This window comes from Crotalus tigris, unplaced genomic scaffold, assembly GCF_016545835.1.
Source record: "Crotalus tigris isolate CLP2741 ecotype Arizona unplaced genomic scaffold, ASM1654583v1 scf7180000017881.257975618366:2651188, whole genome shotgun sequence".
NCBI lineage: Eukaryota > Metazoa > Chordata > Lepidosauria > Squamata > Viperidae > Crotalus > Crotalus tigris.
The window spans coordinates 248,140-275,492 of NW_024096698.1; the positions used below are offsets into that span (position 1 = coordinate 248,140).

The window sequence follows — 27,353 nt, forward strand, 5'->3', positions numbered from 1 at the left end:
AGAAGGGGAACCCCCCCCACACACACATTTTGTTTAATGGGGAGGAAATGCGCTCGTGGAGCTGCGCTTTGCATTTCCTTGCGTTTCAGTAAAAGCTGCTTGGATTGTAACACCCGTGTGTTTTCTGACTGGTTCGAGTAAATATTGATTGCCCACAATGTGATGTACGTGAACCAAATTAACTGATGTGTCACTAACTCGGTTTCGACTTCTAGCGCCTGCCCTAGACTGATTTTTTCCCCTTGAACTTGAGCTCAGCGCCTCTCCTGAGTTGAATAACCCCATTTGCCCCTCGCGGAATTATTGGGAATCATTCGGACGTCTTCGCTCTCCTAGAATTTACATTTTTCCCTCTAGGTTTCTTCCTTCCCCGTTACAATTGCATTTCTCCTCTCCTAAACGGTGGGAAAAAACTTATTCCACGCAAAGATTTCCACGCCGGTCTGTCCCCCGCATTCTCCGGCGCTGGCCTGAGCATCAGCGGGCCTCGCAAAATAAGGAGCTCGTGAAGGTCTCCAGCCTTGTACTATTTCCCCACCGTGGAGTGGGATGGAAAACCGGGCTTGCATAGAAAATGACAGGGAGAAAGGTAGTTGTGATAGCGCACTTCCCTTTAAAAGAATGGCAGGAAAAAAAGATAACCGCAGATTTAGGCTAGAATGAAGGACATAGGAAAGGGCATAATTTGCCTGGCTATTCGTACTTCCACCACCCTCCTCGACCCCCTCAGTCCAAATACCCTCGACTTCCTCCTGGGCAGAACTAAAACGGAATTTTGCGCCTCTCGCGCAGCCTCTCTCCGCGAGGGGGGCGTGGCAGAGAGCGCGCGGGAAAGAAACGACGCCGAGCTGCTTTCCCGCCACCGGACGAAATAAAGCGCGCTTCGCTCCCGGGAAAGAGCTGGTACAAAGGCCTCGTAGCGTCTTAGCAGGGTCATCCTGCTCATGCTACCCGCCTGGCTGTTGTTTTGGTACCACGACGGGTGAGGTGGAACTATTGGCTGTTGTTCTGCTAACAGAAATGCTTTATTTGTATGTCTTTACATAAAGTTGAACATGTAAGAGCGGAGAGAAATGCTAGTGTTCCCCTTCCAGAACTCTTGGTTAGGGGAGTATATGTGTCAAAAAAGTCAAAAGGCGGATAGTCGCAATGGCCATCTTAATTCTTCTGGCACCCTTCTTGTGAGCAATTTTGTGTTGTAATCCCTAACACATAACACTAAGCTCTCTAATGATTTTCTCTTTGTCTGGATCTTTGAGTTGAATGGTTCGGTTTTGCTACCTCGTGGATTTCCTCCAATGACTCACTGGAGTAGCATTAGGGGATATGGGAAATAGAAAGGATTGTCCTTTCCCTGGGGGCCCTATCCTCTAGTTCTTAATGCTAGTTCCTCATGCCAAATAAATACAAGAGAGGAGGATGATTTAAGCAACAGCCTTACATTTTGTCGTGAAAATTGTTGCTGAACCACACAGTATTGTCACATGGAGGAATTGTTTAGCATCAAACATGATTTAATCTCTTAAATTTTAACAGTGCCTTGAATGTAATGAAGTGGAGTAAGAGATACAGTATAAGGGGATTTTATAAAGATTTTTAAAACCTTCATGTATTATATTCTTTATTAATATCTTCCCATTCCTGCAGCAAACCAGGAAAGTGAGCCCAAAGTCTGTCCTTTTGTCAGTTGTTTGACAGATGATTTTTATTGGTTTGGTTAAATTTTTATGGATGGAAAGATGTTATTTATGCATACTGCTGCATTTTGGCTGGAAGTGGTTACATGTAATTGTAATCTTAGCATTATAAGCCACTTGGAATTGTATGGAGTAGACAGTTTGTAAGAATAATTGAATAAATATTTTTTTTTCTGGAGGAAAGGACAGCATATCCTATATTGTAATTCTGTGCACAATGATATAGCAGCAAATTGCTTAGCTTTGGAACCATGTAAAAGCAGTACTGTAAAGAAAAGTTGGGGGGGGGGAGACAATGGCCATTTCTCCCCACTCATTCTTTTTTGATTTAAGTAACCTGTTCAAGGATGCTTTGAACAAATACGCTTCCTTATAAATCAGATAAATGCTTGATATTATATTTCCTATCATTCTCTTCCCTTATTGTGCAAACTGAAGCTTCTGGGCAGGTTGCAAATCAGATATATGTATAATACCATGTATGAGGAAACAATTACAATGCACTTGCTTGCATTGTGCCGCAGCTGCTATTGAGATACATTTCATGTTTATGCTAATACTGTATATAATCCTCATGATTAATAACTATTGATGGTTGTAGTCTCCCTACAAGACATTGAACCAAGTTGGCTTTGTTTTGTTGCAAAGTAAGAGAAAGGCTAAAAATGGGGCATTTTCTTTTTCATCATCTCTGTAAGTGAAGATCAAGCCAACTAGTATTAGGAATGACCTTTTTGACCTTCTTATAAGAATATCCAGGTTAGTTGATGAACTACAGCCAGGAAGAGCTAGGTTCAAATCTTCACTTTACGGTGCAGTTTATTGCTGAATTTTGAACCGTCCTACCTGCAAGAAATATTGCCCCCATTAAAGACTGGTAGATGCTGTGTTATGGAATTAAATCCAAAATGTGGAAATTGGGAATGTTCATGCATGGTATTTAAATGACAACTATTTCTTTATATGAAGGAAAGCAATTAATCCTCAATTCAGAGCAAAGCAAGCAATACCCAAATTCAGAGTGTATTGTCAGTTTTTAGGTGTGGATGCTGATTATTTTTATTGACAATCCGCTACAGATATCTGTAGGTAAGATAATGAGAGGTGAATTTATCTGCTAGATTTATATTCTGCCTTTGCCCATGAACTCAAAGCAGTATACTTAGTATTCCCTCCAAGATTCTCATGACAATTTGTTTCAGCTGAGAGAGTGGCCTAAAGTCATCCAGCAAGTATCCATTTGCCATATTTCTCTCTATTGGCTTAGCTCTTTAATGAATAATTTCTAATTTTTCATTAACAGTTGTAGAACAAAGACCTTTTATCTAGTAGACGTTTTAACTGGAATTTAAGAATCTAAAAGTAACAATGGCCATAATACAACTACTCTTTGGACAAATGTTAACATCTTATTGGCAATTTATTTTGTCTAGGGGCTGCCCTAAGCTTATATTTCCTCCTTTGGTTTTAGTTATTTACAGATGATCTGTCACTGCCATCTCTTGGATGGAAATAGATTTGCTAAACAAATACTTTCATTTTGGTCTTCTTGTGGAATGGCATTTATACAAAATCCTGAAAATCTAACATCATTCTTCGTAGTATCCACAAATGACTAAGATGTTCAGTGAACAATTTCAGTAAACAATTATAATATGAAAATTAAATCACTTTTCTTGAGATAATATGTGATCTAACTTTAGATTTCATTGCTTCTCCATATTTTGCTATTGTATTTGTTTTAATATCTTTCATACAGCTATCTAAATGGTATAAATGTAACTCTAATTCTTTGTTAAAGAATGTGATATCTTAATATTGTGTGTGAACATATCAGGCAAACAATCCAAGATAAAAGATCAAGTCAGACGAGATGGTGATTGCCTTTGATGGCAGACATGTCAAACTCGCGATGTCACGTGATATCACATGATGTATTGGAACTTTTCCTGCATTGCCGGCAATAAGGTGGGCGCAGTTTCCTCGTGATGCATCCAGCCCATGGGCTGGCAGTTTGACGCCTCTGCATTAGTGTGTTTCTCCTAGACCAGATTATATGGAGATCCTTTCTCCAAAAGAGTAATAATTTTAGGCAAAATGCATTAAATAACATGGAATTTAACTACTATGAGCATTTTTAACAAAATATTTATTAAAGATTTTAATTGTAATAATAAAAACTAATACTAGAAGTGTAAAGTGTAAAATACTAGAAGTGTAAAGTGTGAAGCAAAGGGAAAAAAATTAGATGAAAGAAAAGAAAAAGACACAATAAAGAGAAAAGAAATATATAAAGAAGTGGCTTTCAAACTTTAATACAATTATGAACAATTTAACGTTTCACCTCTTAATTTACAACCAATTATCTCTTCATTCCACCTGTTATCTATAAACAAATCCATAAAACATCATCATTTCAGTCCTGGTGTCGGAAAAATCCCATTAAGGATTGCTAGAAATTTTAAATCCAAATAGCTTTATTACAGTTTTCGACCAGCTTTACAACAGAAAGGTATAGTAAAAAGAGAGAGTTTTACACAACAATTGTTATAGGGGAAGGGAAAAATAATAGGACAATAAAAACAGATCCTGATATGTGAGTGTAGGGTTAGCATCCTTTCAAAGATAATAAACATAAAATGTATCTGTACGGCCTTTCTGTTTGGAAATGATTGGGGCAATCATAGCACATCTTGGGGTACCATAGAAAGGAGACCGTATGAGAACATGGATGAGAGTTTCTACCTCTCTGAATAGGGAATACCATGAAATTTTTGCCTCAAGTAGAGTTGATGGGAGGGCACCAAATCAGACTCTGAAAAAGGCCAATACATATTTGCTTAGTGTTAAATTAATACTAAGATTCAAGCTTTAACAAACCTCCTTTGTAAATCAAGTTCACTCTATTTATTATTTGTAATTCACCTTAGATTTTTAAAGCATCAACCAATTTCTTTTATCTGTCCAATAAGATATCTTTTCCATATCATCTTATTGTCTTTCCACTTTCAGTGTTAACTCTCTCTCTGTCTTGTTGGATGAAATCTGTTCCTCTTCTGTTGTTTCTGTTGACTCACCCAGTATTTTCAGACTCATTGATCCGAAGGTATCTAATAGCTGAAAAGGAGTTAACACGAATTTCCAAATGTGATTAGAAAAGGAAATAGGTAAACTTAATATCCTTTTAACAGATGCTGACCATACTTTGAGCAAGATGGCTATCCTCTTGTCTTCTACTGCTTAAAACCCACTGGAGACCAATCTTGCAAGCTTCTTGTAAGGAGTGATTGTCCGGAGTACCTGAGGGCGATCTCCTTTCCTCCTTCTCCAGAGAAGCCGAAGAACCTGTCTACTTACCAGGTCTTGGTTCTTTGCTGCTATTATTGGCTTTGCTTTTTGCAGAACTGTCTTAACGTTGCCATTTCTTGTTCTGGAAGTCCTTTTATCAGCAATACCCTGAGCATATTGTGTGAAAGACACTTTTGTGCATTCATTGCACACACTGATTCTGCTGATCATTGAACTTTAATTATTTTTTTCTTCATCGTGGAATATTTAGAAACCTAGGCCCTTGAAATAATTCTAGAGTTGGAGCCTAATTCTCAGCCTTCATCATGGAATGGGATAATACCATCTGATTCCACTCAGATAGATTATATATATTTTAAAACATTTCTGCCAGTTACTTTGATTTTTTACCATTTGACTTTCTTGGTTTTTTTTTTTTCATTTCCTTAAAAAAACTGCAATAGAATTTTTAGAGAAGTATTGCATGGAGAAATGTAAATGCTTTTCGCTTCCTTACTGCTTTTTATCCAAAATAGACCATTGTGACCTGCTTTTTCTATTGAGCAGTACAAAATAATTAGATTTTTTTTTTTTTTAAATTCACTTGTAATTGAAATATGCAGGGGTTTATACATTAGAATGTAGACTGTGCCCTCTTAGGGCACATGGTATTGTTACATTTTAGTTTAGAGTTTTACATTTTGATTTTTTGGGGGGTGGGGTGGGGAGGGGTTAAGAAGCTTCAGCTGCCTTTGATAATGAGAGCATCTTCTGTATCTAAAGGAAGACTATACAGCATATAATATTTCATACTTGGATATTTTTTTAGGCATGTGTTTCAAATTTTCAACTGTAAATTCAAAATTAGCATTTCTAGTAACTTTAAACATTTATTTGATCAATATATTAATGAAAGCACTCTATATTTCATTAAAAATACCAGTTTTACCATGTGATTTTTTTATTTCATTCAAGCCCCCATTTGTTACATCATAAATTATATGTTTTCATATCTGAATTATAAACAATTTGGCTTTTCTAATTTTGTTTCATTGTATTATATCTAACTTAGCATTAGAAGAAAGTATTTCCACTAAGATAAAATACTCAGCATTGAGCTGTATTACAATTATCTATGCCATATTTAATAATATTCTAAAGATTTCTCATCTCTCAAGATAAGTCTGCCTGGAAGGACTGGAACAAGGAATTACAGTGGGGGAAAAAGAGTTTTTAAATTGTGGTTCCTGTTTTGCAAAATCATCATTAGATACATTCTTGATTTATTATTATTTTTAAATAAAGGAATGATCTTATTGATTAACATTATAATTATTGTTATTAAATATAAAATTATGGATTGTTCTGTTTTATACACTATACTTTTTAAAAAATATTATTTGAAAGGAAATATGTACTGTAGTCTGTTCTTACTGTGTGATGCCATTTCCTCCCCTATGACTAATTGTCCACTTTGGAAAAAAATGCTCAGTGAATTCCTAAGGGTCTAGACTGGAATGTGAAGTCCAAAAACAGCTTAGTAGCAAACAATTTCTGTACTGTTGCCAAGAAAATTATATGAATATGTCCAAATAATCCAGGTGTTGAGTTTGACTAAAGATAATTTACTCAGAGAATACATTCTAAAATTTATCAGTTTAATATATTGGTTAAATGCTTCTGTTATCATTTTGTTTTATAACAAACATTTATAGATTTGGGTTGCAAAAATCCAGATAAAGAAAACCTAGCTCTTTGATATCTATTAGTTGTCTATCTATTAGATTTTCTCAGCCCAGATCTGATATTTCTAAATATACAGACCATAATTGATACTGATTGGTGGATTGCCTTTAAAACTATTAACGTAAGTTACTGATGTAAATTGTAACTAAAGTGTTACAATTCAGACCCTAATCCAGAGAATTCACTCAATATAAATCTGTTCCATGTTAGAAATGCTGCTTCCTGAGTCTGAAGGATATAACAAATACCTCATTGCTCTGCAGGGTATCCTGCTTCTAAAACTAGAGAACAACAAGAATTTGCCTGAAGTAGGAGGAGCAAAGGTCTACTTTGTTCTCTTCCAGAAAGGCTAAAGTAACTTGAGTGGAATGACAATTATCAAGAACATCTCAGTCAGTAGTGGGCTCTATACAATTGGAGAAGAGGATATTCGTATCTATAGCAGCATAAATATTAATTAAGAAAACAGAAAATAAACTAGAAGGAGTAATTTTTTTGCTTCAAAGGCATAGGTTACACGATCATTCCCATCCATAATTTATGGCTAATAACTCTATTAAGAACTAATGTGCCAAGCAACCTTATACTGTGGGTCATTTTTCAACTGCTTTTATAGCATGAACAGAATCCTGTTGTTTCACCTTGAACATCTCTGAGTATTAAGTCAGAAGAATCTTTGCCAACTCATTTCCTTTTAAAAGAATCCCTTTTCAAGACATCAGTTTGGTCTTCTTACTTCCTTGAAATGCTTTCATTAAGGTTGTAGATTGTCCTGACTGGCTTTGTGTAAATCTGCATGAGTTTCTAAAATGTTTTGTTATCTCAGTTACTGAAGGCATTTGAGTTATTTTTGTGCCTTGGGGTGTATGCGTGAAGCTCCTTAGTAGCCCAGATGCCTTCCATTCTTCAGTGCCACCAAAGTTAAATGCACATAGCGCCATTTTGATTTTAAAGTGTTCTGCCTAAACATTCCCTACCCAAAATGTTCTCATTTCCTTCCTTGGTTTCACTTAGTTTTAATAGTATAGATCTTTGCTAGCCTCTTGGAAAGGGCTAGACCAATGTTTGAGTGGCATGCATAGTATGAGTGAAATCATTGTTTTTCTTGGCCTATTGGGAAGTATGCAGGTATATTAAATATTTCAAATGAAATGGAAAAAGGGATTTGCCTATTAATTTTTATGTTTTTGTAGCACCAAGATTTCATTCATTGTAAAAGCCTTTTAAGCCTTTTTCTTTTACTATTTTGTAAACTGAGAAACTACCATGCAGTAAATTGGCAGGCACAGCCCTCAGCTTTCTCTGAAACCATACAGGGCTCAATTGTATTTGTTCACTAATCTGTTAAAAATTATCTCTTTAAGGGTCATCTTATATTAATCTTTGCAGAATTAGTAACATTACTTATGAATGTACATTTAACATCTGGGGATCTGACATTTGCAAAATTGTGTTAAAGATGGGTGTACAACATTTATAAGAAATCTACTCTGTCTTCATTAGTTATACCTGTGGGAAGTGGGAGAAAAAAGACTTAAGGGTGGAAGAAGCTATGAAAAATCTTTATGAACAGTACTGCTGTCTTGCCAATCTTTAAACCCCTTGAGTATGTATTGAACTAGGATCATGTTTATAAGCTAACCAATATGCACCAAATGGTAATTCTTGGAATTATTTGTATAAAATGTCCAGCTAAATTGGTTAAAGAGTAGGGTGGGAACTTGGACTGTATTTCATTGGAGGGAGTGGGGAGGGAGGGAGGGACGGAGAGAAGGAAGGATAGAAGGAAGGAGTTACCCCTTCTGTGCAAGAATTGTATTTAGTTTATGGTCAATATGCATATTATATGGACATTTATGATTCATTTTATTTTAAAAGCTTTTGGATTTGTGAATGCTGAGAATTAACAGTGTTTCTTTTGTTCCAAACATGTGGTTTCTGGATGAAGTATTGCAGCTCAAGGATGTCCTTAGTTTAAAAGTTGAATCCTGACTGCATTTGTTTCTTGCTGGCTATGGATTTTGCATGCCAGTGTATGTTTCCTTAATCATTGGTAACAATTCTATTTTTCTGTTCTTGTCATAAAATATTATTTAGTAAATAAAAACAAAAGGACAAGTGCTAGCATTTTGATATAAGGATTGCTTTTTATTCCCTCCCTCTTAGTTTTCACACACAAAGCCATTTCCTTTTAGGAACTACTATGGTAATGCATCTCATCATAAAAGCTGTACATATTTTTAATTCAGTATCTCATAATGTAATAAAAATTATTAATAGTTGCTAAGAGAAAGTCTTTTTTCATTTGTTTCCCCCCCCCCTTTTTTTTTTTTAAGATGACAGAATGGTTGAAGATAGTGGAGTCTCTAACTCAAGCATTGAGTTTTGGCTGAACAAGACTCTTCAGTGGGATCAGATCACCACTTTAGAATCTCAGCAAGATGTCTGCCTTCACTTGCCTGAATTACAGGAATTTCTCCTGCAGATTTATGGAGCTTTGAAACATATGGTAAGTGAATTAACTGAAAGAATGAACTGTTTTGAAGACTGTTACAGAAACATTCTGCACCCCACATTTTGACAAGATAAAAAGCTAACAGTAGCAGAGAGCCTTGTAGTACTGACCTAATGTATTACTGGATCATAGAAGCAAATTGGAGAAACAGCCATAGGTAATGCAAACAGGAATGTGTTTCCTGTGTTCCTGATTTATTATGAAATGAGCCTTTTCTTTTTGATTGGTTATATTCTCACATGAGATTTCCTATTCAATGCAGCAAGCTTTTTAAAAATACCTTAAAATAAACAAGCATTTAATTCTTATTCTCAGGTCACATATTCCATTAGATACAGATCCTTAACTTATAAAATTATAAGTGACCTTTTAAACCATGGAGTCTGCTGGCTTATTAACTTTATTGTTACTGCTTGCAAAATGTTTTCAGATCACCATTGTGTTATCACAGGTAAATATCTAGTTTGCTGCTGCTATTTTGCTTCTCTATTATTAGGTTGCAATAATTTGTAGAAGACAAATTGCAATTAATTAGGGTATTGTTATATGCTGTGTGCACTAAAATATATTTTGTTGATAATAAGCAGTTAACGTATAAAATTAATGTAAATGGTCAGGAAAGTATTTTTAATAAAATAACAAGTGGCAGATTAGCTACTGAAAAAATTATTTTGTTAGCAATTGCCTATATTTCTGAGGACATAACTTTTTCCCCTGAAATTTTTTAATTGTACTGAATTACTTATAAAATTGGGCTTCAGATGGGCCTTCTGTATTTGACTCTACAATGTCTAGGGATTGTTCCAAATGTGGATCAAATCTGAGAAGTGTAGTGAGAAGTGATTGTAGTGAGAAGTGATTATTATCTTTGCTGTTATGTGATCATAATGAGCAGACTCTATTACTGCTGTATCTTGAGTATTATCTACATTTAGGCAGCACTTACTTCTGAAGATGCTCTGGCCTTAATTTTCATTTTCCCAATCCCTTATCGTTGTGGGCAGTCAATATGTTTTGGCACGCACTAATTTCAAGACTAAGCATTCTCTTTAATTTTAGAACTCGACAACTGCAGTTCAAAAATTTCCATTAATTGGTCAGTTATTGGGAAGACTCTGTTGGAATCCTTTTGTCATTGGATATGGTGAGTGTTTATAACTTGTTTTGTTAAAATAATTGATAATTATGGGAGTGTTTCTTAAAATTATACTTTCAGTGTAAGTATCAGACAGTGGTCCATCTAGCATAAAACCATATACATTCATTGGCATCAAGTTTACAGTCAAGGATTTTGTAATGAAAACAACAGTTGCCCAAAATAATGAAAAAATAATTCGTCAAAGGGCCTTGAAAAAAACAAAATCCATTCACAGAGTTTTAAAATGGATCATAAGGAATATTTATAGAATCCAAAGATTTATAAGAGCAGATTTATATACAGGTACTCCTTGAATTACAATGGAAATTGGGACTGAAACTTGTATCGTTAAGCAATGCGTGCCTGATCAAGTCTTTTGCGAGGCAGCTGCTGACTGTGCAAGGCTGCCTTGCAGAGAACCAGGCTGGGCATGTAGTAGGAGCAAGAAGATGGTAAAGGTCAGTTGGGCATGCAAAGCATGGGGCAATAGGGGCTACAGAGTGCAGGGAGCCAGAAGAGCAGAAATGAGGGGGAAATTAGAGTAGAGTAGAGTAGAGTAGAGTAGAATAGAATAGAATAGAATAGAATAGAATAGAATAGAATAGAATAGAATAGAATAGAATAGAATAGAATAGAATAGAATAGAATAGAATAGAGCTGGAAGGGACCTGGGAGGTCTTCTAGTCAGCCCCCTGCTTGAGCAGGAGAACCTACTATCTCAGACAAGTGACCGTCTAGCTAGCCTCTTAAAAATCTCTAGTGATGGAGTGCCCACGATTTCTGAAGGCAAGCTGTTCCACTGGTTAATTGTCCTCACTCTCAGGAAGTTTCTCCATAATTCCTGGTTGCTTCTCTCTTTGATCAATTTCCAACCATTGTTTCTTGTCCTGCCCTCTGATGTTTTGGAGAATAGGTGGGTGGGGGAGATGAAACATCCCTGCAGTCATGTCGGCAGGTTACCAAGTATGCAAATTTTGATCGCAAGGGGGGCTGCAATGGCTGTAACTTCAGAAACCAAGAGAAGGTATGATTTTTTTCAGACTCACCATAACTTTAAACAGTCACTGAACAAATGGTCATAACTCAAGGGCTTCTTGTAATTTGTAGGTTATCTTCTGCAGTTGGCAATATAATACTGATGTAAACACATAAACAAGCAGGACTGGTAACAATGGTCCTACTTTAACACTTGCTATATCATTGTGAAGAAACCATGCACATCAAAATCCTTTCACATACGATACCATTGTAAGGAAATAGTATCTAATACAGCAAAATTGTCTTAGGATTTAAATGGTTATTAATACATATAGAGTTTTAACATACAGTTTTACAGGGTTTTTTTTATAGGGTGACAAGTTTTGAATGATTGAATTTGGACTATTTGAGAGGAATTCTTTATTAATAGAACAGTTATAATTAAAGGTTTCAATACACCAACCTTTGAGTACTTTTATTATATCGGCTTTTCTTTCATTGCTGTCAGTAGCACAGAAAATGGAGCAGTAAAATGGCGGCTCTAAATTTCATTTTATTGGGGGAGTACAGTCAATAGTGGTTGAGGGGAGCTGGGCTGCATGCATCTCCCAAACAAATAGTCTTCTCTAGCAAACATTTTGCTTTGACAGCTGCTTATTTACCAGGCAAAAATTAATGTAAAGACCCTTAGGGGACCTGTTTGTTTTGATGAAGGTAATTATTTATGAGGAAAGAGATATTCAGGGTTAGTTTTTATGTTAGAAAAATAAAACAATGCACAAATTTGAATTTAATGTCATAAAACTGTTCTATGTATATAAATACATTTTGTGATAAAACTATCAATAAAATAAGTTGCAAAAAATAAGGTGGCTTGATTCAGAACAAGCTAGCTAGATTGAAACGGATCAGATTTAAGTTTGTCACAATTAACTAGGTTCATATTGAATCAGCAAGACAATCAATTAAACCCATCTCCAAATACATAAAAATATGTTTTATATTAAGAGAAGGAAGAATGAAATAGTCTATATGTGATGAATGGAATGGCTTAGAAAGAATGGAATAGAAGAAAAATAACCATAAAGATTTACTTTGTCCTTGTTTTTTGTTTGTTTGTTTGTTTTTGTTTATTAAAATGAGCAAAAGAATCTTCTTGTTCTGCTTTGATATTTTTTAAAAAAAATATCCTTATTTGGATTGGTACCACAGATGAATGCCAGAAGATTCTGATGTGCTGCTTATGTTGTCTGTACAGTGGTGAACCACAGAACCCTCTGGAATTGAAGGCCAACAGCTGGATACAAGTAAGCAAATGAATCCTCCCCTCAGCTGCTTTACATTAACTTAATTATTTAAAGGTGCAGCATCTACAGCATATAGACACTGTGTCATTTTTGGAAACCACTCTAGAGACATACTAGATTCACATTGTATTGAAATATATTCTCCTTTAATTAAAGTACAAACTCTGCTGTCTCTCATTTTGAACATTAAAAAAAATGTGGTGTTTAAAACCAAAGTAATTTTAATGGCCCTTAATTGAATGGAGCCTAGATTCTGGCAACTTTAAGTAAAGAACAAAGTCCACAAATCAGCAAGCAAGAGAGTGCTATAAAAGCAAACTTTCAATTAGGGGAAAAATAAGGCAAACTGGATAGAAGCCCTTGTTTTTTTTTGAAAACTATATATGATCTATAATTTTGCTTTTGTTTTTGTTTAATCTTTCTAGCCTTGGGAGAAACTAATTGTATCCAAATTTTATTCACAGACAGCTAAAGAAAACACTTGTGTGCAACATAATTTTTTTAGATAGTTCTGAATTAAATGAATCTGCAATTGCTTGAATTTTACATTGCACAGCCTTTCATGTAAAATCTGATGGCACTTTTTTCCTAAATAACCCCCTCTCTTAATTTACTTGAACCATTTTTAAAAGAAAAATCTGCCTGATCAATTTATTCCATCGTTAAGTAAAAGAGATTAGCTCATATACAGAAATATTTTCTTTTTTTAAAATATATTTTATTAATTTTTTTAACATAATCACAATATTTGGTAAACAGTATGTTGTCTGGGTTTATATTTACAAACAATCAATAACAATTAGTCTCTATAATTCGGTAAACCACATAGTAGCTTTCCTTGATTTTATCTTCTTCCAATAATATTCTCATTTATAAACCTTAAATTAGTACATTTATTAGTATTTTAATAGATAACAATTGAATATAAACATTTTTCTAGTATTTCTATTAGTAACAACATCATTGTGAAGCTTCTTTTCTAATTAATCATCTTAATCACCTTAACATAGATCCTGTTTTTAAAGTTATTATTTAAATTTTTTCTATTCTTTTTAACCATATTCAAACAAATATTTAATCTTTAAGTATTCAGTCTAATAAATCCATAGCTAATCTTTTCAAACTATTCAAAACATTTTTATTAATTGAAATTTTCTCAAAATCCATTACATTTGAGTATCTAAAATTGTTGTTCGTCCATCGATTTCGATGAAGACCTTGACATCTTGTGGGCTATGGGCCATCAACGATGTGTCCGTAGGTGGCTAATAAGACCAATGTTAGCACGGAATGTTCTGCCATATACTGAACAAAGAAATGTAGACACTGTTACTTCTGGCTTTGCAGAGTGCTCGCTTCTCTTGTGCCAAGATTGTCCTTCTGTGTTCATATGTCTGGCAACCCTGGTACACTAAGGTGCGCCATGTCGGTCGATCATGCGCCTAAAATATCTAAAATATTTCCCTCATATAAATCATCCTAACATTTTTATATTTCTCATATCATAAAAAAATACTGTTACTTAAGGAGTCTATCGCTCTTAAACTAAAATTCATTTATATACAAAATTTTATTTCTTTAACCAGATTCAAACAGGTGCTTAATCTTTGAATATTCCATCTGATAAGTCCCACCATAATTTCTTAATTCTAATTTTAGCCTTTTTTTTTTTGCCAAACATCTTTCCTAATCAATATCTCCGCTGGACCAAAAGGTCTTCCCATAGTTTTGTAGATGTTGTTGTAAGTACAAGAGACAAGTCAAGTAAGGTATTTTTATGGGAATGTTTGCCCCTTTGTATTCCTTGAAAATCTCTTTCTTTCTCTCTTAGTTTCTCTTACCATTTCTTTGTCTCTCAAATTCTCGTAGTTCTCCTGACAGCTCTGTAATCCATTTTGTTGAATCTTTTTTCTTGTCCTTAGACTTTGCAATCTTGAAGTATAAGTTGTCTTTTCCATGTCCAATATTTCCTGCAAGTTTTTTCCACCTGAGTTAAATCATAGTTCCTTCCATTGTTGAATTCCATTTTTAGATCTCTTTCCTCTGGTTTATGTTCAGTTGTCTGCTTTACTTGATCGCTCTCTTTTTTATTTTCTGAGAGTTTTTTTGTTGCGAAGTTAAATTGAAGATGTGTTCGTTTAAATTTTCAAAGTTATTTTTAATTTCCTCATGCTTTGAAGTCATTGTCATTTATATTAGTGTAACATATACATTTACTCCTGGAAAGTATTTGTTTTTTCTTGATATGTTTTTTCTGCAGATCTCTGATGTTCTGTGATAGCCAAAAATCAAAGTTTTCCTTTAGAGCTTTAGACTCACAGTTCAATAAGTCTTTATAATCCAGGAAGGTCAATTTTTTTCCTAGGTTTTATGGTTCTTGCATTATAGATAGCCCAAAATGTTTTCTTTCTTTGTTTAGTTAAAGTGTTAAAGGTCAAAAAAAAACAAGTTATCTTTTTCTGGGCTTACCAGTTCCTGTATTACAGCATCTATAATTGTATATTTTCATCCACCACTAGATAACAGCACCAGTTCGTTTTTCAGTTTTCAAAACAGGCAATTGCCTTGTTTTCATCAATAATCTTTTGCCAAGAAAGATTAACTAATTCCACCAATTTCACACTTATCCAGATTTAAGTCTTATATTCATTTCAATCCAAATCTATGCCCCAACCACTGGTGCTGAAGAGGATGAAATTGACCGGTTCTATGAAGCCCTACAGCACCTTACAGAATTAACACCAAAAAATGATGTCCTTATCATCATGGGGGATTGGAATGCTAAGGTAGGAAGCCAAAAGATAACCGGAATAACAGGCAAGTTTGGCCTTGGAGTACAAAATGAAGCAGGGCACAGGCTAATAGAATTTTGTCAAGAGAATACGATGGTCATAACAAACACTCTTTTCCAACAACCCAAGAGACGGCTCTACACATGGACATCACCAGACGGTCAACATAGAAATCAGATTGACTATGTGCTCTGCAGCCAAAGATGGAGAAGCTCTATACAGTCAGTAAAAACAAGACCAAGACCTGACTGTGGCTCAGATCATGAGCTTCTTGTTGCAAAATTTAGGCTTAAATTGAAAAAAGTAGGGAAAAGCACTAGGCCACTCAGGTATGAACTAAATCATATTCCTGATGAATATACAGTAGAGGTGACAAATAGATTTAAGGAATTAGATCTGATAGAGTGCCTGAAGAACTATGGATGGAAGTTCGCAACATTGTACAAGAGGTAGCAACTAAAACCATCCCAAAGAAAAAGAAATGCAAGAAAGCAAAATGGCTGTCTGAGGAAGCTTTGCAAATAGCTGAGGAAAGAAGGGAAGCGAAAGGCAAAGGAGAAAGAGAAAGATACACCCAATTGAATGCAGAATTCCAGAGAGTAGCTAGAAGAGATAAGAATGCCTTCTTAAATGAACAGTGCAAAGAAATAGAAGAAAACAACAGAATAGGGAGGACCAGAGATCTCTTCAAGAAAATTGGAGATATGAAGGGAACGTTTCATGCAAAGATGGGCATGATAAAGGACCAAAATGGCAGAGACCTAACAGAGGCAGAAGAGATTAAGAAGAGATGGCAAAACTACACAGAAGAACTATACAAGAATGAGCTTAACATCCCAGATAACCACAATGAGATGGTCACTGACTTCGAACCAGACATCCTAGAATGTGAAGTGAAATGGGCCTTAGAAAATCTGAGCAACAACAAAGCTAGTGGAGGTGACAGTATTCCAGCTGAGCTATTCAAAATCTTAAAAGACGATGCAGTAAAAGTGCTACACTCAATTTGCCAGCAAATTTGGAAAACTCAACAGTGGCCACAGGATTGGAAAAGGTCAGTTTACATTCCAATTCCAAAGAAAGGCAATGCCAAAGAATGTTCAAACTATCGCACCATTGCACTCATTTCACATGCTAGTAAAGTTATGCTTAAAATCCTACAAGCTAGACTCCAGCAGTATGTGGATCGAGAACTACCAGAAGTACAGGCAGGATTTCGAAGAGGCAGAGGAACTAGAGATCAAATTGCCAACATACGCTGGATCATGGAGAAAGCTAGGGAGTTCCAGAAAAACATCTACTTCTGCTTCATTGACTATGCTAAAGCCTTTGATTGTGTGGATCACAACAAATTGTGGCAAGTTCTTAAAGAGATGGGAGTACCAGACCATCTTATTTGTCTCTTGAGAAACCTATATGTGGGTCAAGAAGCAACAGTGAGAACTGGACACGGAACCACTGATTGGTTCAAAATTGGAAAAGGAGTCCGGCAAGGCTGTATACTGTCACCCTGCCTATTTAACTTATATGCAGAGCACATCATGAGAAAGGCAGGGCTAGATGAAACAAGATGGAATTAAGATTGCTGGGAGAAATATCAACAACCTAAGATATGCATATGATACCACCCTAATGGCAGAAAGTGAAGAGGAACTAAAGAGCCTCTTGATGCGGGTGAAGAAGGAGAGTGCAAAAGTTGGCTTGAAACTCAACATTAAGAAAACCAAAATCATGGCATCCGGCCCTCTCAATTCCTGGCAAATAGATGGGGAAGAAATGGAGGTAGTGACAGATTTTATTTTTCTGGGCTCCAAGATCACCTCAGATGGGGACTGCAGCCAAGAAATTAAAAGACGCTCCTGGGGAGGAAAGCTATGGCAAATCTAGACAGCATACTAAAAAGCAGAGACATCACCCTGCCAACAAAAGCGCGTATAGTCCAGGCCATGGTTTTCCCAGTTGCAATGTATGGCTGTGAAAGTTGGACCATAAGAAAGGCTGAGCGCCAAAGAATTGAGGCCTTTGAACTATGGTGCTGGAGAAGACTCCTGCGAGTCCCTTGGACTGCAAGGCGTTCAAACCGGTCAGTCCTAGAAGAGATCAACCCCGACTGCTCTTTAGAAGGCCAGATCCTGAAGTTGAAACTCAAATACTTTGGCCACCTAATGAGAAGGAAGGACTCACTGGAGAAGGGCCTAATGCTGGGAAAGATTGAGGGCAATAGAAGAAGGGGACGACAGAGAATGAGATGGCTGGATGGAGTCACTGAAGCAGTAGTGTGAACTTAAATGGACTCCAGAAAATGGTAGAGGACAGGAAGACCTGGAGGAACGTTGTCCATGGGGTCGCGATGGGTCGGAAATAACTTCGCAATTAACAACAACATTCATTTCATTTCAGTATATTTCTGTCCCTCATAAAAATTTAATTCCCCGCTTCTATCTGTGGAAAGGTGGAGCAAAAATCCCCCTCCTCTCACTTTCGGAGGATTTTTGCTTCTTGGGTTGTTTTTTTCAGGAAATCAATTATCAAGTAGGAGAGAGAGAATCGGTATTCTTACCCAGTTCCAAACCCATTGTTTCCAATCAAGTTTAATTTAGTGCTTTTTGGCTTCGGCTGCTTGTAGCTTGAGCTAGACTGGAGTAAAGCTAACCTTTCTTCTGTTGGTTTTTGGAGGGCTTTTCCCAAATGACCACTCCGCGGTTGGTGGGGCTTCCCTCCTTTGTCGCCTCTCCAGGGCGACTATAGGCCCATTTAGGGTCCCCAAACAAAAGACAATCAGCCATAGAGTGCGGAGCACCGTGATCCCTCAGCTACTTGCACTACTGTGCAAAACCGGAAGGCTAAAACATTTTCTGTTTAGACAATTAGGTGCATGCTTTATAATTACATACTCTGGGGATTATGATGGAATAGTAGTTTATTTTGAGGAATAATACTAAAAATATGTGAAGTTGAGCCTGTTAATGCAGGTTCTATTGAGATACTTATTAAAATTGAGATCTGTTTTGAATTATGAAAACCTGGTTTAATAATTCATAGTAAACTGTTGCAGCTTCATTCCTTCTCATGAGTTGTGAAACTAAACAAGTTTCTATTAAGCATAGTTTGCATGTCACATTCTTTCATTTGTTTATAGCATAACAGGTGACTTCATTTCTTTAACTAAATCATGGTTTAATTTCATACAATAACAACATTTGAAGTGCTCTTTGCTTAGTGAATACAGGTAATCCTTGTTTAGTTAGCACCTGTGCAATAGCTGTTCAAAGTTGCAACTGATCCTTGAAGTTACAGCTGTTGTAGTACCCTGCAATAATGCTGTTGTCATTTGCGATCTTTCTTGCCAGCTTTCCACAAGCAAAATCACTGGGAAAACCAGCAGGGAATATCACAAGTTGCTGTGGTAAACTTCCCCCCAACCTTCCTGCACACCTTGCCATGCCCTCCTTGGGTCTTTCTTTGCTTGCACAGACCCATGGCCTCCCTGCACTTGGAGGCACTTGGACTGACCCCAGGCCTTCCTGTGCTTGTGTGGACCTATGCCATCCTTTCTTCAGCCTCCCTGCACTCATGTGCCACACCATAGAACCTCCCTCTGCCAATTTACATACAATCTTCATAGAGCTTCCCAGGGACTCCCTTGCCCTCCTGTGGCACTACTGCACTTTTTACCTGGGACTCTTGCTGCTTCCTACTTAATGACTTGTCCATCTTGGGAATTCAACAGAAACCGAGACTGCCTAGATTGTTGTTGTTAAACAATGCGGTCACGTGATACTTTACAACCACATTGCTTAATCCCAGTCCTAATTACTTTCTTAACCTGAGGACCACCTGAATGGTTTCTAACCAAGACTTTGCTCTGAATCTGTATGAAAGGGTTGGGAGGGGTTGTTTCTGGGGGGAGGGTATCCAGTTACTCCTCCAAGAAACAGAGACAGCATTAAATTTTTAGGGACTAAGGAATATCTGTTCAATTTTCAATTGTGTAGAGACCAGCCATTTCCCTGTATTCTCCTTGGCAATGATTTCAATTCCTTGCTTCTATTCTTAGTCTCAAGACTAATCATTTGACAATTTAAAAGAACAACTATAAAAAAAGCAAAAAAAATAAAATCAAATTAGAACAAGATATATAAAGTTGTTTTGAAGCCATTTAAAAAGGAAAGATCTTTGAAGCTTATAATCGCCATGAAATCTAAAAATCCTTACATATGCTTTCTTCACAAAAACAAAATTCTAAAAACATATCAGAATTACCATCTTTATGATGGTTATTCCTTCATTAATTTTCCTTTTCAGTTCCAACTGAGCTTTTTCATTTACCACAATTTGCGAACACAATCATTGTATTGAAAAGCAATTATTATCAATAATTTTCAAATAATGTAGAATTCAGAAACATGCATTAAATCTTTGTTTGTAAGTCAAGACTTCTTTTCTGCATGCTAACTAAATTAACATACTAAAGTAATAGCCATTACTTTGTAATTACGACAGTAAGCTTTGGGCTTTTACTTTTTTTTTCTCCTTAAGCGTCATTGATGTGTGACCCAACAAAGAGAAAGATGTGGATTATGCTTTCCGGTAACAAATTGAAAATTTTTCAAATAGTGATGAAATAATTGGGAGATATTACCCTGACATTAATTAGGAAATAAAGCGTAAGCATGTTTTTTTCTGCCATGCAGTTGCATCATTTTTAATGATAGAGAAAGTGAACCAGCTATCCTGAAATTGATCTTAACCAATAGGTAGGCTTACTGGCTAAAGTAAAAGTAATGTGGACATAAGAGGAAAGAGACTATGTAATGTTGGAATTCTTGATTGTAATCAGAGCTGAGGCTGACTGTAGTCAAATATACTGTATACACTGAACTTCAAGAAAACCCATTTTAATAAAACTTAGAACATTGATAAAAGTTTTCCATGCCAGGAAAAATCATTGGGAAAAGAACGCAAGGTGGGTGGGAAGTTCCTAAAGGAAAAAGCTACTGAAAGCACAGTAACAAATAATTCCAAAGGGAGGGGGGAATAGCAGTCAGCAATATAGCTACACAAAATATTAGCTAAGATATGAAAATAAAAAATTGGACAGATACATACATACGTTCTTTTAATTGTAAGTTTTAATTGTAAACTCTTTCAAGAGAGTTTTTTAAGTGGGAACCTTTTTTTTTTTTTTTTGAAAAGTGAACAAATTACCCAAAACATACATGTAGCCTAGAAATTATTCCAGAAAGGTTAATACTCAGGTTAAACTGAGATTGGCAAAGAGTGAAAAGAGAAGTTTTGGATATGTTCTGAATAAAGAAGCAATACGAGAACTGCTCAGTGAAGATGTCATATAGCTCAGGGGTCCCCAACCTATGGTCCGTGGCTCGGGATCGAGCCATGGGCTCTTGGCCAGTGGGCCGTGGAAATGGCTGGCCGGTGTGCACACGTGTGTGCGCACATTCCCCCCACTCATGCTAGCGCCTGCAGCCACGTTCGTGCATGTGTGCAGGCATGAACGGGGATGCTAGTGAGGGGCGGCTGTCCGCAGCCCATTTGCGCTTGCGCTGATAGTCCGGGTGGTTTGTGCGGCCCATTCATGCATGCACAAATGGGGCTGCTAGTGCCACGCCAGTGTGCGTAGCTCTGTGTGTATGTGCATATGCACACCAATTTTGAAGCTGCTCTCCTTTCCTCTGGTCCTCGAGCTCGGAAAGGTTGGAGACCTCTGGTATAGTTAATCGGTCGCAAGGAAACTATTATTTTTAATTACATCCTCTTTGAGAAGAGGGTATACATTCTATCAGGCAGCTGCTGTAAACATCAGGATGATGGAATAGGATTAAAGTTTAGATTGATAGAAACATAGTCAGGGAATACTTGGCTGGAGTTTAAATCTCTCGTGCTCAATGAGTTCTAAAGATAGTTGCTAATGATCTGGCCCAACTGTCTATATTCTCTTTGAGATATCTTGGAGAGCAGCTAAAGTGCCAAACAGTGAAAAGGACAAAACTTGTCTTTGTGTTAAAAAATGAGAAAAGGGAAGATCAAAATCTTTCATTCTACTATTGATACCTGAGATGACCTGAATTGCAGAGAACATCCTAGAGCTATTCTAATATCTCAGGGGTTGCCACAAATAAGAGGGAGTCAAGCTATTCTCCAAAGCACCTGAAGGCAGGACAAGAAGCAACGGAGGGAAACTAATCAAAGAGAGAAGCAACCTAGAACTAAGGAGAACTTTTCTGACAGTTAGAACAACAAACCAGTGAAATGGCTTTCCTCCAGAAGTTGTGAATGCTCCAAAACTGGAAATTTTTAAGAAGAGTTTGGACAACCATTTCTCTGAAATGGTATAGGGTTTTCTGCCTGAACAGGGAGTTGGACTAGAAGACCTCCATGGTCCCTTCCTATTCTATTCTATTCTATTCTATTCTATTCTATTCTATTCTATTCTATTCTATTCTATTCTATTCTATTCTATTCTTTGGTAAGAGTTTTATAAACATTGTACAGGTAGGTTGTGATTAGTGTGAGAATATAATGCATTCCGATAGTTGGGCCTCCTCCACAATCTCATGACAGAACTTCGGGAACTTAGCAGTACAGCTGGAAATACTGCCATTTGCGGTGTCCCATGGTCATGTGATTGCATTTTACAGTGGTTTTGCCAAAAACTGACACTTCCAGTTTTAGGCAAACTCACACCCGTATTGAATCTTTGGTTCACTTAATGACTGCTGCATTCACTTAATGATGACCACCAAAAATGTCATCAAATTGGGTTGGTCACATTTTATGACTATCATGACGTAATAGGCAGGTTCCATTATGGTCGTATGTCAAGGATTACCTGAAGTTGTTAAATGTCTGGTAGCAAGAATATCTTCAGAAAGGTATTCCCTGTTCATTTAAGTAGCCAAAGTATCTCTTCTCTGAGAAAATAGGCATTTACAGCTTTTTAGATCAATGCCGTGATCAATACCTTGACTTGGAAGCCAATGCAGATATTTCAGTATTGGATCATATAATCTCTCTACTGCACCAGTCAGTAGCTAGCCATTGCATCTTGAACAATTTGCTATTTTCATAGAGCACAGCAGCAATCAAAGTGGGTTGTAACAAAAGTATGGATAATTTTTGCTAAGTCCAGCTAACGCAGGAAGAAAAGCAGCTAGCACATTAGCTATCGTTGTGAAAAGGTGCCTTTTTCAATCCAATGACAAGTGGAGTTCCAAGACCACTTCCCAAGTACAAACCTGTTGCTTTGGGAGGAGTACAACTGCATTCTGAGCAAGTTTCAGCTTAATTCAGAATCTGGTTTTCTTTTCTTTTTTTTTACAAATATCCATTGCGTCTGGATTTAATTTCAATATGTTGTCCGTCACTCAAGCCCAATATCAAGCATATTAAGCAGGTATACCAAGAGTACTATTGTTTCATTAGAACAATAAGATAAGAAGCAACAGAAAAGGTTGTTATCGGCACACAGATGGCACAGCTCCAAAGGTCCAAATGACTATTCCCCATGGTTGCGTACAGGTTAGATAGTATAGGAGACAAGATATAAACCTGAAGGACATAAGAAATCTGTGACCTATGATAGTTGTCTTAACAGTAGTCCCTTAGCACCCCCTTCTGGACATAACGTGACAGGGAGGACCTGCACTATAGCAAAATAATGCCCCCAAGCCCTTCTTTTCAAGGCAAGCTATAAAAATGCTCATTGGGTCAATGTTACTGAAATCTACTGAGAGCCTAGGAGAAGAGAAAGGTCTACATTTTCCCACCAGCTTCCATCAAAGTGACTAAAGCCATTCTATTCCATTTCCTGAATGAATACCAATTGAAATGGATTCAGAAAATTAATTCCATCCTGAAAATCTGTGGCCAAAACTTTATAAGTCACCTTGCTCAATGAAATATTTCAGAGTGGCCTAAATTTAGAAAATTCTTTTGCATCAGGGGGAAGATTTTGAAAGCATTTATAACTTTCCTGAAGACACATGCTCAATCACATAAAACACCTCCCTTAACCTTGGGGCCAGTCTGAGCCTATTTGTTTAATTAGGGTCAATTAAGCAAGTAGTGGCCTTCATTTTTGCACATATACTCATCCACAATCTTAAAATCTATAAGCTGAAAAATATAAACCTGGCAAGCAAGTTATTTCTCAATGCCATAACTGAGTGTTGGAGTCCAAATCAAAGGAAATTGTGATGAATCAAATCACGGGAGTACTGCGAGTTCCAATTTCTCTTGCCCAGTATCGTAATCAATGAGGTGAATATGGCACAGCGTCACCAGTTTGTTTTGTGCAAACACAACAAAGTTAGAGAAATGATACCTCCATCCATTGCTATAGAGGAAGATCTCAAATGGATCTGAAGAAAAGCCCCATTCTGTGTCTAAAGTGATTTGTTGTGAAAGTTTCTGTAACTACCGTATATGCCGGCGTACAAGGCGACCCGGCATATAAGATGACCCCTGTCTTTATCGCCGGACTGCATTCCTAGAACATCGTCTTATACGCCGGAAACTACCAGTATTTCCGGCGTATAAGACGACTTGGCGTATAAGACGACCCCCGTCTTTGGCGCCAATTTCAGCACTCGCGGAAGTCGCCTTATACGCCGGCATTTACGGTATATGCTATCCATCTGTCCATCATTACTCTCAGCCATTTAATAAATAAAGGAACTGACAGAATTCTTCTAGAACAGTGGTTCTCAACCTGTGGGTCGGGACCCCATTTGGGGTCGAACAACCATTTCACAGGGGTCGCCAAATGCAGTCCGCCATTTTTTTCCCCTTTTCCTTAGCTTGCTACTCCCTTTTATTCTATTGGCTTTTGAAAGCCAATAGAATAGACTCTCTTGGATAGAGTCTAATTCTATTGGCTTTCAAATGCCAATAGGAATTGTCCAGGCTGTCTCTGCCCTGCTGAGCCCGCCAAAAGTCCCATTCTGCAAACGGTGCTGCACCAGTTGAGTAGTCCTCGACTTACGACCGGTTGGGGGTCGCAGCATTAAAAAGGTTGAGAACCACTGTTCTAGAACCCTTAGAGTATCAACTGCCAGGGCCATTTCTGTTCTCTACAGATCATTCAGACCTTTAACACTACAGGTAGTCTGAGACTTACTACTTGTTGTTTAATGACTGTTCAAAGTTACTATAACCTTGAAAAGGATGCTTTACAGCCTCTAAAACACTTCTATAAAATATTTCCCCCATAGTTGCATAACCCCATTTCGTGTTCTGGGCAGCTCAAATTTACAACCAGTTGCAGTATCCTGTAGTCACATGCCCACTGCTTGTGAGTTTTTTGGATTCGCTAATCATCTGTGTGATGATTACTTGATTCGCCTAGTATCTTTAGAAAATTACCTATATCCAAAGCTAGCATGTTTTGAACAATGTTAGATGGTCTTCCATCTATGCAAGGTTTGTAGCAGCTGTCAATCTAAAACAGACCAGGGAATTATTTGTCCATGACTACAGAGTTGCCTTTCCACTCTCAGGTCACCATCACCAGAAGAATAGAACACAGATTCCATATGTATATGGTTGACATGACAGACATGAAATTGAGCCATTCCTGACTGGGTAGCCTTGGCCATATATGTTGGAATTTCTTTCCCTGGCCTACTACAGCCTGCACTATTTCTTTAGACAGACCCAAGAGAAATGACTGTCGTCTTATTAATGAGTCAATGAGGCATATGGTGCAAATTGGAAAGCAATTCTGCTTCCATAACACTCTCCCTCCAAAGTGTTCAAGTTACCACTTTCTACTGTGTGGCACTTGCATATTATTCCATTCTGTCTAAAGAGCCACTCAACTCAAGCAGATTTTCAAGAGATATAGAGGGGTCTGATTTTAGAAAAAGTGTCATAATTCTTTTACTGAAGTTTGCATCTGCCTGCATGCAATGAAATTATATGTTGAAGTTACTGAAATTTTATAATTCCATTTTACCTTGAATTTGAAAACTAAATAACTAAAAACTGTGATGCATACTTTTAAAGCCATGTTTTCTAATGGTCTTGGAAGAGCTAGAAAAATTAGTCCATGTTCATTTGTTGATCTACTTGTCAGTTGTAGTGAAGAAAGATAAAGTATTCGAAGGTTACTAACCCGTGAAATCAACCATGACCTGGTAAAATCACTCTGTTAATGAAAATGACATAATTTCCACATTAATCACCATCTGGTCTACCTTGAATGAATACTTGGCATCATGCAATATGAGTTGTGCTGTTTTTCAGAGAACTGAAATTTTTTAAAACTAATTTATGTTGTGGTTTTCAAAGGAAAGAAAATCCGCTATAACAGTAATCCACTATAATTCTTTTCAGTACTTTTCATTTGTAGTTCTAGTGGCTAGAATTTATTTCGAAATATCAATTTTTATTTTACTAACATTGAATCAAATCTATTTAGAAAGTGTAAATCACTTTCTAATTTTTAACCATATCCCTTTAAAGTTATATTTTAAAAAACATAAAGGCAATTCATGTAACAAAACATCATTAAACCCACGCCTGGTATTTGAAAATATCAAAGAAAAAACATCAAGCTTTGAATGTCTGTCTCAGTAAAATGATTTTTACAGTCTAGTGCAGTGGTGGTGAACCTATGACACGTGTGCCAGAGGCGGCACGCGGAGCCCTCTCTGGGCACACGCCATCACCCCAGCACACGTGGTCTCTAAAAGTTCGCCATCACTGGCCTAAGGCCAGCCAGCCTGGAGCCGCCATTGGGGAGCCCACCATCCCACCTGCCAGAGACCCCCTGGATCTCCCCCAACCCTGCCCGGCTCCCACAGGTGTCCCTCCCCATAAGCAACATCGAGATGGCCACGCCACCCCGGCCATGCCCACCAGTCTGCCATGACTACGGCAGCCACACCCATCCAGTGGCCACGCCCATCCGGCATCCAGCAATACATAAGTGGGTTTTGGATTGCAGTTTGGGCACTCGGTCTCTAAAAGGGTCGCCACCACTGGTCTAGTGAAATGACAGAACTAGTACAATTCTATAGATAAGGTGATTTACCTCATGCAGCAGAATAACTATGCATAGAACTCTAAATGAACTCCTGTCTCAATTACATCTACCTACTTTGCTGATAGGATAGTTGTGATTTGAGTGATGGTCTTAATTACTGTTATTGGGGGAAATTCTAATAAGCTATTTAATGTATTTTACTAATAAATTTATTTTGGAGAGAGTCTGCTCAGGATGTGTTGGGGTAAGAACAAATGGACACCTAGACAGTTGCTTATATTGTAAAACCAAAGTTGTACAGCAAACTCAACCCTATAATAAAAAAAATACAAGTTAATAATCTTATGCATATCAAGTGGGAATGGATAGCAGAAATAATTTTATTGTAGGAAAAGAAAATCATATAATTAATTTGTTTTCAAAATTCAGTATCATCAATTTCTTATTCAGCTAATACTAGCAATGAAAGTTATTAAAAGTAAAGCAAAATGCTAAATGATGTTGAATTATACCTACATTTCTCCCATCTCAGCTAGCCAGGAAGCCAGGTTTCATCGGTAAAATTTTACCAATATCTGTCTTGAAATAAAAGCCATTTCTCATTATTTGTTAGCAGTCATTTTCACACTCATCCGGAAGCACCTACTGTATCATTTGGTTTCGCCTTTCTAAGAACTGTCTCTCTTAGTAGTCATTCCAGCTAGTGAATAAATGTTTAGGTAACTAAATAAAAATTAAATGCTGAAATGTTCCCCCTAGTATTTTCTTCTATCCCTGTTTCCTTCTCATCCCATTTTTTTTTAGTATATTTCTTATATGGTTTGAAGCCTGATGCAAAAAGTACACTGTTTTACTATTTTTTAAATACATTTTGTTATAAATAC

General features: G+C 37.0%; 1 protein-coding gene across 3 annotated transcripts in view; it reads left to right on the forward strand.

Moving 5' to 3' along the window:
• Positions 1–27,353, forward strand: part of FANCC (FA complementation group C) — a 68,822-nt gene that overhangs the window by 241 nt on the left and 41,228 nt on the right. Inside the window, exons 1-4 of one of the 3 annotated variants that reach the window (XM_039343877.1) lie at positions 858–982; positions 9,068–9,240; positions 10,306–10,390; positions 12,575–12,669. In XM_039343877.1, coding sequence (XP_039199811.1) covers positions 9,076–9,240; positions 10,306–10,390; positions 12,575–12,669 — 345 coding nt within the window. In that variant the 5' untranslated portion in view covers positions 858–982; positions 9,068–9,075. Of the gene's footprint in view, positions 1–857; positions 983–4,926; positions 5,058–9,067; positions 9,241–10,305; positions 10,391–12,574; positions 12,670–27,353 lie in introns of those variants that run through there. The other 2 variants (XM_039343879.1, XM_039343878.1) reach the window with 2 other exon arrangements.